We start from the raw sequence: 12,120 nt of genomic DNA, 5'->3' as shown, positions 1-12,120 counted from the left end.
TCATCCCGACTGATTCCTAAAGTTCTTTTGTATATGTTAAGCTATAGAAATTTTAATAACAAAGCAATACAATTGGCGTTTTACACTCCAAACTATAGCGTTTTTTTTATTATTTTCAATCTAAAGAAGTATACATGTAAAATGACAATTCGATTTCCAAAAATTCACGCAGAAGTTTTACTAGTAGAATTACCTATTAAGGTACTATTAGGCCTTTTGAACAAACGCGTGTCACTGTATGCTGGTTCTTCATTTACCATTTGTAGCACTATACTGTGACTATGTTAGCTGTTAGCAATGATGTTAGAATAAAAAGAGGTAGATAGGTTACATAAAGCACATTCGATATTTACAATTGGCTCACAAAAAATATTTCAGCGGCGCTGTCCAGTGTGGCGAATGAGCTCAGGTTAGCTAATTAGCATAGTTTTAACGTGCCACTTGCGGTCCGCGTATAACCTATTTACCTCTTTTTCTTCTAACATCATTGGCTGTAGTTACTTACTTATTAATGGACATGGTACATGTATGATGTAGCCAAATGTTGGCATTGTAAAGACGGTAACAGGTATTAGATCCATATTAATATTTTTGAGAAAATACTTTGTAATCTCTGTATACGTTCTATGTGTTAGCAGAGAGAGACAAAAGATTTCCTATTGGGGAACGCTTAAACAATTTAATTACAAAAACCAATAGTTATACACAGAAAAGTAAGCTTACAAAAGAGCTTCTTAATTTTTCCCTAACCACAAGGTTAATTAAACATTTAATGAAGCTTTTCGCTCTTTGATGAAAATTAATTACGTCTTTAGAACTTTCGCCTCAGTTTTTTTTACCACGAAATAATAGAACAGCTGATGGTAAAAAATGGGATTAGTCTTGTATTTTTTTGTGACACAGGGTTAAAAATAGAATGAAAATTAAAAAAAATATCACAAACAAGTACCTACATGTTTCGCTGGCTGACTTGTGTCAGCAAAGCAAAGAACACTGCCGTGTGGGCCTAGCCTTTATGTGTGACCACGTAGACCAAACAGAAGGCCGTAAATATGTGTGTGTAACTAATAAGCATCCGTGACTTCATCTGCGTGGAACTCTTTTACTTGACTAAAAATCTAATGATTTTTTAGACCGAGTAAAATTGTTGTGAGAAAAATAAATGTCTTTGTAGGTTTAGTCGAAAACTCGTCTAGCAGCAAGTCTAGCGTAAAACCAACATCCTTCGGTATCCGACATTGTAGTCATATATTATGAGGCCCTTTCGTTAACCCTTCCAACAACTTTATTCCGAACCAAGTTTGCGTAAAGTTTGTATAAACGGATGAAGACAAACAAAACAACTTGTCTCACGCCTTAAACAAGCCAACCTTTTCATACATTCAAACGAATATCGTAATACATCGACGCTGAATTATAAATACGAGTGAAGAAAAACACCGTTTATATCACAGAATGAAGCGAGATGTGCTACTCAATAATTCCTTGTGCCTCGAGGGTGGAATCATGGAATCAGGAAGTATTCCCAAAGTTGAGACCTTTTGTGACTTTTAGCATGAATCCCTACAATACGAAGTGTTTTTTCTTTGTACCCTCACCCTATCCGTTTTCGAGGAAAATCTCAGAGGACAAAAAATGTCCGCGCAATTTTTTGAGACATTTCATCTACTTTCCGACTTTTTTGCCATCGCATTTCACTGTCTTACTTCCTGCTAACATTATAAATGTGAAAGTTTGTGAGGATCGATAGTTTGGTACTATTTTTATTCAAAACTTTAATTATACAAAATCTTATAGGTAAGAGATTTTTAGTTAAAATCTTTTAAGAGATTTTTAGTTAGGATGTTTATTTTTAGTTAAAATCTTAATCTTCCACTTAAGAGATTTTTAGGATATTTGTTTAGATGTTTGTTATTCTTTAACGCTGCTACTACTGAAGCGATTTGGCTGAAATTTGGAATGAAAATAGATTACTCTGAATTAACACATAAGCTACTTTTATAAAATGTATGGTCCCCGCAAGATTTGTGCAAAACTGAATTCTTCGAGGACGAAGTAGCGGCCATCCGCTAGTTATATCCTAATTTGAATAACCCATCTCATTAAAAAACATATAAATAAGTAAAATCATACACATAATAATCCCAGACACTGTCTCCTGAACAAAAAAGGTTCCACGCACCAAACATCTATCAGTTCGCTTGTACCTACGTACACACGCACACAGTTATACAATTGCCATTAATTTCCTATAATAAACTTCACACTCACACACATACACTGGACGACTTAATGGTGAGTCAGATGTTTGACAGCGACTGCCTATTCTATAATGAGTATAATAAAATTATATTTTTGACATCCAAAAGCAGGTTCTATATATTTAACATAATTACCGCCCCAATTACTTCACAGGGGATTTTCCAAGGTTTTTTTTAATAACGGCCCTCTGTAATTAACTTAATTGTAGGACATTATGTTTTTAGAGAAAATATTTTAATGGCCACGTACAAAGTACAATTCATTAACTAAATTTGAAGGAAAGTCATGATTTACATTAACAATTAAAATTAAGGATAAAATATATGACACTCATAAATACCATGACTTTCTATTGGTAAATGAAATTTTAAAATTAGTTTATAATAGATTCAGAAATCCCTACAAACTGACAGATTTACAAACTTTACCTCTTTATAATAAAGTTAAAGAAAATATTATTGTGTTATAGTTTTTACACTTCCTGAACACACAACTCGACATTGAAAACAATTTTTAGCTATTATTTGTTTAATGCGACTAAACGATATTAAGACAATTAGACACCTTGATTCGAATCAGTTTCGTCAATAGTATTTGGGCTATGGCATAACAGCTGTGAAAGGGAAATTTTGTCGTTTTATATTTGAAGCTTAGAGCATTAAAAAGAAAGGACCTGCCTCGTAAACCGTTACCCATCTGATCTAACGCGTTTATAAAAACTGTTGCTATAGAATTGATGTTTCATTGTTGTAATCATTTTCGTCGTGTAATAGTTCCCTAAAAATGCCGGTTTGTGTAGTTGAATGGCATAAAATGCGGCAAAAAATTTGTAGTTTAGTAAAAGATGGAGCAACGTTTCATTTGTAAGTATTTCTACCATAATTTTATCAAATTTGTAATAAAACGATTTGTAAAAAGAATCGATTCTTTTGACGGGAGAGCAAAAAATCGATCAAGTAATCAAACATTGTATATATATATTCTGTTGATAGTCTTAGCGATGTGTACGTTAGTCTGTGTAAAAATTACGCGTGTGTGTATTGCGAGTCAATTTTATAGTTGTGTGTAGTGTGTAGACACAAAATAAACTTAATGGTGTTAAATATTTTCGATTTGTGAGTTTACCTCGTCCCCCTAAAAAAACGACAGACTTTTTTGTTGGTGAATTTGGGTGCGAAACAGGTCTATTCTTTTTAATGGTCTAAGATTTGAAGGTTAGTGTTCCAACTTTGTGGATAATTTAACGAATAATGCTCACCGGGTTAACCTTGATGGGCCCGGCCGAGCTGTTGAGTGTCCACTCGAAGGTGTCCGGCGGTGGAAAAGCGTCGACATCGCATTCCACCCTTGATGGCTCTTGAAGCGCTGCGCCGATCATCTTTATCTCTCTTTTCCGACATATTGGCCTATCTGCGGAAAGGTATCTCGATTTTTAAGTAGAACACCATTTACATATAATATCATCATCATTTTTAAAGTGTTTTTCAGATAGCATGGGTACGGTGACAGTCGTATGACGTCCATAATACGTATTACGTGAATCGCGGCAAACTTTCAAGAGTGAAACGAACTGTCACCCGCACCATCCTACATGAAACGAACTGTATGCCACTACAGAGCTAGACCTGCCTCCTCATATGGGGATATGGAGGTTAGACCCACGATGCAGCTTAGACGGGTTGGTAGTGTTTTTTTTAATCTCTCTTTGGAACTGCGATCAGTCGTTAGACTTTAAGCAGGTGAGTTGTAAGAAGCTTGCACCTGCTTAAAGTCTAATGTTTTTCTAAATGGCATGAGTGCAATGACAATCGCCTCTATGACGTTCATAATACGTACTATTATCGTGAATAGTGGCAAACTTTTAAGAGTGAAACGAACTGTCACATGCACCATCCTACATGAAACGAACTGTAGCTTATTTTTACGGCCACTACAGAGCTAGGCCTGCCTTCTCTTACGGATGCAGCTTAGACGGGTGAGCAGGTTAAGGATTATAATGTTAGCTTTAACGACCACTATCTTATGTTAATAATAATGAAAGGACCAAAGGCTTAACGTGAACACCGAGGCACGGGGTGCACTCCCCAACCAGCATTGGGGCAGCATGTTAGGTAATTATTTCGATGTATATTCGACTAGTTCTTTTTTTTAATTACTAGTCTTAGCTCGTTTATGGTTACTTCTAAAAAGGGAAAGCCCACCGGCCCATACAACGTCGGCCCAGGGAATTGAAGATGATAACAGGATTTATTAAAAAGGATTTGGTTAAATAATTGGCTTAGTAAAAGTATATAGTCTTCTACGGCAAAATGTCCGCCGGTGTATCAAAACGGCAAAGTATTGTAAGTGAGTTTTATTCATATTAATTGATTATGAAACACGGCTAAAACTCACGTGATATAAGGTCGGAGTATGCCCGACTAGTTTCGAACCCATACGGGGCCCTTAGTCATGAGCTGGTTCTTACAACGCGGCACGATCCAAACTGTCATGATCAGTTTGGATCGATGCCATGTTTCATAATCAATTGATTTAAAGCTGTATTTTTTTCTGTTACCAACTATCTTAACAATCAAGAAAACGAACAAACAAACCAATCATAAGTCTTCAAAAATTATCGTAAATCAACGATCTTCGCTTGTCCCCGTTGTAGACAAATTAAAAATGAATTAAAAATGTCGTTGCAGCTAACTTTTTTTTTAAAAAGTAAAATTTCATTGTTAAGTAAAATGCCGGGTGACTAGGATAGGCCTTCCCTGGATGGGAATTACCTTTTATATATTCAGCTACTCGCTGGCAGCGGCTGTTATTCCAATTGGTTAAATGGATCAGGATTGCTTTGCCTTTGTGCATGCGAACTAATACAAGATAATCATCCCAGTTGTTACGTCGGTCCATGGCAACGCTTCTGTCACAGCTCGTATTGGTTAATACGCCAGTCCCTATTAAGCGAGCTATAACCTATTAATTAACTCATGTTCAGCTTCAAATTTCCTTTATGCATCGGAAATTCATCGCTAAACGGGCCCGTATCTATCATAATTTAAATGTTAGCAGCGGCTAAAGTTTTTGATTATATTTCATACTAGCTGACGCCGCGCGGTTTCACCCGCGTGGTTCTCGTTCCCGTTGGAATACGGAGATAATATATAGCCTTAAGCCTTCCTCGATAAACGGGCTATCTAACACTAAAACAATTTTTCAAATCAGATCAGTAGTTCCTGAGATTAGCGTGTTCAATCAAAAATCAGACCGGTAGTTCCTAAGATTAGCGCGTTCAATCAAACAAACAAACTCTTCAGCTTTATATATTAGTATAGAGTATAGATATAGATTCTTTGTAAGATGAACAAAACAATCATTTCGTGTAAATATCATAGTTCGTTATTGGACGTACATTTCAATATTACGTAGGTATGTATCGTATGGTCATGTTTTCCGGCTTAGTTACTTGATTTTTATATTCAATACACGAGAGAGAGCCATTAAATGTGTTTTCTGAGAAAAATCTTTAGAAAAGTAGAAAAAATATTGTTGGAAATTTATTTTATTTCAAAATAAATTACCTTTAATAGGTTCGAATCCGTATTAAAGCTACTTGTGATCTCATAGTATATTAGGTAGTTTTGAGTGGTTTTATCTACTAGTAATGCTGTAAAATATTCTCAGAATTCTACTTATTTTTATTTTTTTAATTCAATATTTAATTATTGGAATGATTAGTTAGTATAATATTACTTTTAATATTCATACACCTGTCAAGGTAGAAAGTATGTATGTCTATAGCTTGTTCTGTAAACCTTCTGTACTTTCTCATGAATAAATGAATTATTATTATTATTATATTAGTTAAAAATTTTCCTTTGAAAATAGAGCATTACCCTTCTCGAATGCGAAGGAATAATAATTCGAAGAAAATAGACTTTCTCTCTCTTTATATTATGACAAAGCTTCGAGCTTATGCCTATTCCGATATCGGCGTATGATTTGTCAGTTCATTTGTGAGTCTCACGGGTATATATTGGTATTAATGATTCAAGATAGCTCGCTCCATCTTTGTGCCTCAGAAACCGATTGGAAACGATAATCACGGCAGTTAAACAATGATTGTACCCGTAGGTATGACACAACGGGCAACGTTTGCTAGTTCAGATAGCTTGGTTTGTTAATAATTGAATCGAATCGGGCCTAATGGATTTACTTTGTTACTCAAATAATCTCTTAAATTTAGTAGATGTCAGAACTGGGATCTTTGGTCCGTCCATTAGCTAATAATATTTGATAGTTCAGTCGATTCATGAGGTAAATTGACTTGAGAATTGACGTTGTGGCAGCATTGTTTAACGAGCTGATGATTAAGGATCTCAAATGGTCCTTAAATCGATATTCATTGTATTTTGAGATACTCAAATCAAATTAATAAAATGCGTCACATTTCGATTCGATTACCTCCTACAATATCACAAAATTAACATCTTTGTCATGCTAGTATAGAATTACAATGAAACAGTTTTATTCTGGGTAGCGTACAGGAAAATCAAGAGCAAATTATTCTATGAAACTGTGAATCGAAAATTCGGTTGGTCTGTTTAATTTCCTTTCAACTTACATAGGTTAAAATTAAAACAATTCCCAGTATCGTGGTTCAATTATTGCATATAAATAGTGGTTACTATTTATATGCAATATCGTTAACCTTAGTTAGTAACAGCCCACTACAGGACAGACCTCCCTCCGTATAGAGCTTAGATTCATCGCACAGTTCCGATGCTGGTTGGAGGGCTTAGGCTGATAATATTAGATTCTTATCACTAGAAAGTATAAATGATATTTACCAGGACTGCCACCCTACATACACTCAGAGGTGTGATCGTGATATCACCACCAAAGACAATTTATTGCAAAAAAAAGTTTCTTCTTTTGCAATAAATTTTCTGCAAATGTTGAAAATCTTAGTATTTCATAGTTCTGGAATATATTTATAAAGGATTACTGAATACATTTATTATCATTCATTGGTATAACAGAAGCTACGGGATTATTGAATTAACCACCCAAGATTGCTATGTGTTTGCGTACTAAATCGGCAATGATAGTCTCTGCCATTAAATGCGGCATACGATAGAGCGGCTATCTGAGACAAAGCTTCTCTACAATTATAGTTCAAACAGTTAGACGATATAATTTGAAGAGCTAAATTGCCGTATTTATTGTCTACGCTTCGGTATTTTGATCGACTTAGCAGGTTTTCGTCCTCAGTAAGTTTTCTCATTTATTTATTACTTTTCTTCTTTTTTTTAAATTTTTAACTATATAAGTATAAAATACATAACATTATTAAAAAATTATAAAAACGTCCACCCTCCCGCTGCGAGATATTTGAGTGCCCAAGCAACCGGTGGTCAGGGCTCCGGAGTGAGGAACCTCCTCACAATGCGCGCCGTCTCAAGAATCACTGCCTTTTGTATCTGACTTTTTCGTCCTCAGTAAGTACTTATTATGAAAAGCTAAAGGTACTTTTACTACTTGCTTTACGCAGATATACCTATATAGTAAAATGAGTTAAATACCTACTAAGAAACCATACAACAAAATAACATTACCGCCGTTCTTAAAATTAGGATACCTATATCGTGGAGTTAACTTTCAATTAATCTCATGATAATAGTAATAAAACCGTACACATTTTATAGACTCAATTTCCCAAAGTTACGTGCAGTACAAAATACAGTTAGGAACAAAACACAAACAACTTTAACAAAAACTTTCAAACCGCAGACTAGAGAGTTCGAGAAGAAAAATAGAGCAGAAATATACAAACTTACAAACAACTTGCATCCGCAGGGGAGGCGACTTGCCGTCTCCCTCGACGTTGGACGCCGTGCACGTGTAGGCACCGGCCTGGAGCCGAGACACGTTGCGGAGGGCGAGGTTGGTGTTCCCAGTGAGGATCACTCCGTTTGATGGGTTGTGCTGGAGTAGGACTCCCTGAGGAACAACACGGTGATAAAATTAATACAATCTGAATTATAAATTAAAAAAATAAGAATTATGAATAAACTGAACGCCCGCGACTTCGTCCGCGTGGAATTTAGTTTTTCACAAATCCCTCGGGAACCATGGATTTTCCGGGATAAAAAGTAGTCTATGTGTTAATCCAGGGTAAAATCTAATCCAGAGTAAGAATTATGAATAAACTAGCGGACGCCCGCGACTTCGTCCACGTGGATTTTAGTTTTTCGGGAACCATGGATTTTTCCGGGATAAAAAGTAGTCTATGTGTTAATCCATGCTATAATATATCTTAAAACCTAATGTTAAAATGTCAGCTAATTCGGTTCAGTAGTTTAGGCGTGAAAGAGTAACAAACATTCATATCATCAAAAACATCAGTTTTCGCAAATCTCGGGAAACCATGGATTTTTTCGGGATAAAAAGTAGCCAATGTGTTAATCCAGAGTAAAATCTATTTCCAATCCAAATTTCAGCTAAATTGCTTCAGTAGTAGCGGCGTTATAGAGTAAAAAACATCAAAACATACATTCAAACATCCATACAAACTTTCGCGTTTATAATATTAGTAGGAAGTAGGATTATTCATAATTCTTTGTTTTTTAAATTGTAATTCATATATACCCCTACCCTACCCTACGTAATCTGTATGCTTTTCTGAGTTCAAAACTGTAAACAGAATGCAGCCTTCGAATTATGCACACTAAATACTTCACAGCGCCTCGTCTATTTAGTTTGTCTGAATACTTGTCATAATATTGTTACGTCACGCTAGTATAAATACAAGTTTCAGTTGGCACGTGTTGTAGTTAAAGGGTTTCGTGGAAAGTTTTGATATTGCACCAATCTTTCATTGTAGCTCCCGTTATTGTACTATTTGTAGATATTTTTAGATGTGGCGTATAATTTTTATGAACGAATATTAGATATTTAGCGAAAAGGAGTGGGTATATAAATTAAGAGTATACTAATAGTAAAGCAATTTTGTAAAAGTAACAGGGTATCTGCGGTCATTAATTTCGGAGCTACAGGGATTTAATGGGTCAGATTTGCGGCGCTGCCGCGGATCCCTGAGAAACGCCCCATACAAAATGGCACGATTTAGTGACGTCGTTGGCTCGCTGATCGTTAGTTTTGTATGGGCGTTCAAACAAAATTACTAATATCTTTGTTATTTGTGCGTTTATGTTTATAGTTTATTTATTGAAAAATGTCACATTCAATGTAAGGAATCTAAAACGGTAGGAATTTTCATCTAATTACAATAAAAAAAAATTGAAATTTTATAATCTTATTTATTTTGCAAATATCCAGACAATCTTTGCTTTTTATGTATAAATTAGTTAACATTGACCTTATTTTCCCGAATGTTTCATAAAGATCAATATATTCAAACCTAGTCATCATCCCCACTGAAGCTTTCACTTATGATATATACAAGGCAGCACATATTTTTATTGTTTTATCTCCAAAAAAAAATACTTTTTTGACAACTTCTAAACTAACAATGGGCAAATAATTCATGTTACTCCAAAACATTTATCAAATGCTCGCTAAAAATTTGAAATGTTTTGCCGCAGCTGCGTAAAAATGCTGAATACTTAAATTTTCCAAACCGATGCCACTGCGGGCGGTCAATCAAAAACTGGCGCGAATGCAAAATAAATACCGAGTTTTGCTTTGAATAACAAAATTGTCATCGAATGAAACATTTGTGATTGCCTAAACGGATTTAAGTTTTGATTGAACGTGAGTTTTTACCTCTTAAAATTGGACTAGATATGAGTTTCAGGAATCCCCATCACGCAGTATTCCACGACTTATTTCCTTTCATTGCCGTTTTTGTTCTTTTCAATGTCAAACTTTATATTTTTGAAGTATAAATGAAGAAACATAATAATATTACATATGTGAATTGTTAGATCTGATAGACTTTCATTCAATAATTATTGTGTTTTATAGCACATCACTATAAACGTTTCGCAACACTATGAGTCGCGGCGCCCGCGCGTCGCGCATAGGCCATAGGCAATCGACCACAACGTTGAAATGCAAACGGACGCACTTGATAGATTATTTTATAAAGTAGTGAAAAATAAATATAGCTGAAAGTTGAGCTGATAAGCTGATTGATAATATGTGTATGATTCATTGTGAAATTAGACCTATGAGATAATTATTACGTTAATTAAATATTAATTAATATTTAGATAGTATTTTTGTATTAAATAATAAAGTTTAAATGAAAATACAAACAGTTATGTTACATGACGAATTTCAAAGTTTAGGTGACCAAATATGACGTCACGTGTTCTATTTAAATTGAAATTCAAATATCATTACGTAGAACATAATAAGTCATTTACATTTATTATTATTATTTCCGTGTTTTATATTCTTAATTATACTGTTTCGATAATTCTTCATATATTATTTAAAGTAAAACTTAGAATATAAATCTGACATTATTGTAATTAAAAAGTAAATAGAAGTAATAGTTGTCATTATAAAAGTCATTGGATATGGTAACACTGGTAGGAACTACTAAGAATGATTCTACGTAATGAGGAATAACCTGGCATAGACACGGAGCGTCGGGATACGCGGTATCAAGTAAATCTGTGGTCAGTTTGAGCAGATGGCGTGTGATTGGTCTATTGCAAACAAATGGAGAAGCAATATTAGCCAATAGGCGTTTGGAAAAGGATTGTGATGTTTAGGCTGGATGACGAAATGGCGTCTTGGCCGGTGTGATAGAAAATATTAATTATTGTTGTTGTTATGGTGTCTTCCTGTGTTTCTGAGGCTGTTTTATGAAAGCTAAGTATTTTATATATAATATCTTTATTGTAAACTGTATTTTATTATGTTGTGTTGTTGTAACGATAAGTTATAACATCCGAATATTACTAATGTGAAATTAGGTATATTTGCAACGACATTATATAGTACCTAATTACGTCGTTGTATATTTGTATTGTAATAATGGTTAATGTTATTTTGATTTGTCTTGAAGTTAAGACTTAATTGAATTATCTATTTCAAGGTATTAATTATTATCCTATATATTGTAATTGTAATTAACCAATACTTTAAAAGAGCATTTGTTGAGTTTCTTGCCGTTCTTCTCAACAAGAGACTGCACTTTCCGAACTGGCGGTAGAGTCACTAAAATTAAAAGTAATACTGTTCAATTAAAGAAATAAATGATTAATTTGGTCACGATTCTATTTTATTTTATTTAAAATACCTTGACACTCAGTAAATAAGTTTTAGTAATATAACATTCAATATATTTATTTTAATAAAATTAAATTGAATTAAGGATACTTATCTTAATAAAGTTAGTCAATTAGATCGGCACAGTTTATTTAAATTTTCATTCAATGATATTATTGGCCATTTCTAAAATGATTTATATCAGGTTTATCACACTACGTGATAAAGTATGTATTAACCTACAACGCCTATCAACTAATCAAATTGTCTCAGTATAAAAATACTAAACTGACGGACTTACCCGACTGACGATCTTAGCCGAACTGATCTTACAAGTAACAATAGTTATTTATGACAATAAATTATAATTCTATTCCATTATTATTATTTGTTTAAAAAATCATTATTAGTTAAACATATAAATAAATAATTTCATATCAGAAGTGGTGATCGAATAAAATTAGCTAATACATTTTTTTTTTACTGTTTAAGGAAAGCGTTGGAGCGAGCGATGATTCCACGCTGCTGGAAAGTTTTCTTAAAAATACTTCAATCTGTTCTGACGCACAAACGCAGCGATGAAGCTGTGATGACATACTTCGGTCAAAAGAGCAATGAAAATGATGC

General features: G+C 34.1%; 1 protein-coding gene across 2 annotated transcripts in view; it reads right to left on the bottom strand.

Moving 5' to 3' along the window:
- The window catches only part of LOC112051631 (nephrin-like), a 242,188-nt gene that overhangs the window by 31,229 nt on the left and 198,839 nt on the right, over nt 1-12,120 (bottom strand). For both annotated transcript variants that reach the window (XM_024090349.2, XM_024090348.2), the window contains exons 10-11: nt 8,088-8,250; nt 3,521-3,672 (exon numbers count right to left, since the gene is read on the bottom strand). In XM_024090349.2, coding sequence (XP_023946117.1) covers nt 3,521-3,672; nt 8,088-8,250 — 315 coding nt within the window. The remainder of the gene's footprint in view (nt 1-3,520; nt 3,673-8,087; nt 8,251-12,120) is intronic.

Source organism: Bicyclus anynana, chromosome 6, assembly GCF_947172395.1.
Source record: "Bicyclus anynana chromosome 6, ilBicAnyn1.1, whole genome shotgun sequence".
NCBI classification, from domain to species: domain Eukaryota; kingdom Metazoa; phylum Arthropoda; class Insecta; order Lepidoptera; family Nymphalidae; genus Bicyclus; species Bicyclus anynana.
Note: the sequence above shows the minus strand (reverse complement) of the source record. Positions and strands in the feature narration are given on the sequence as shown.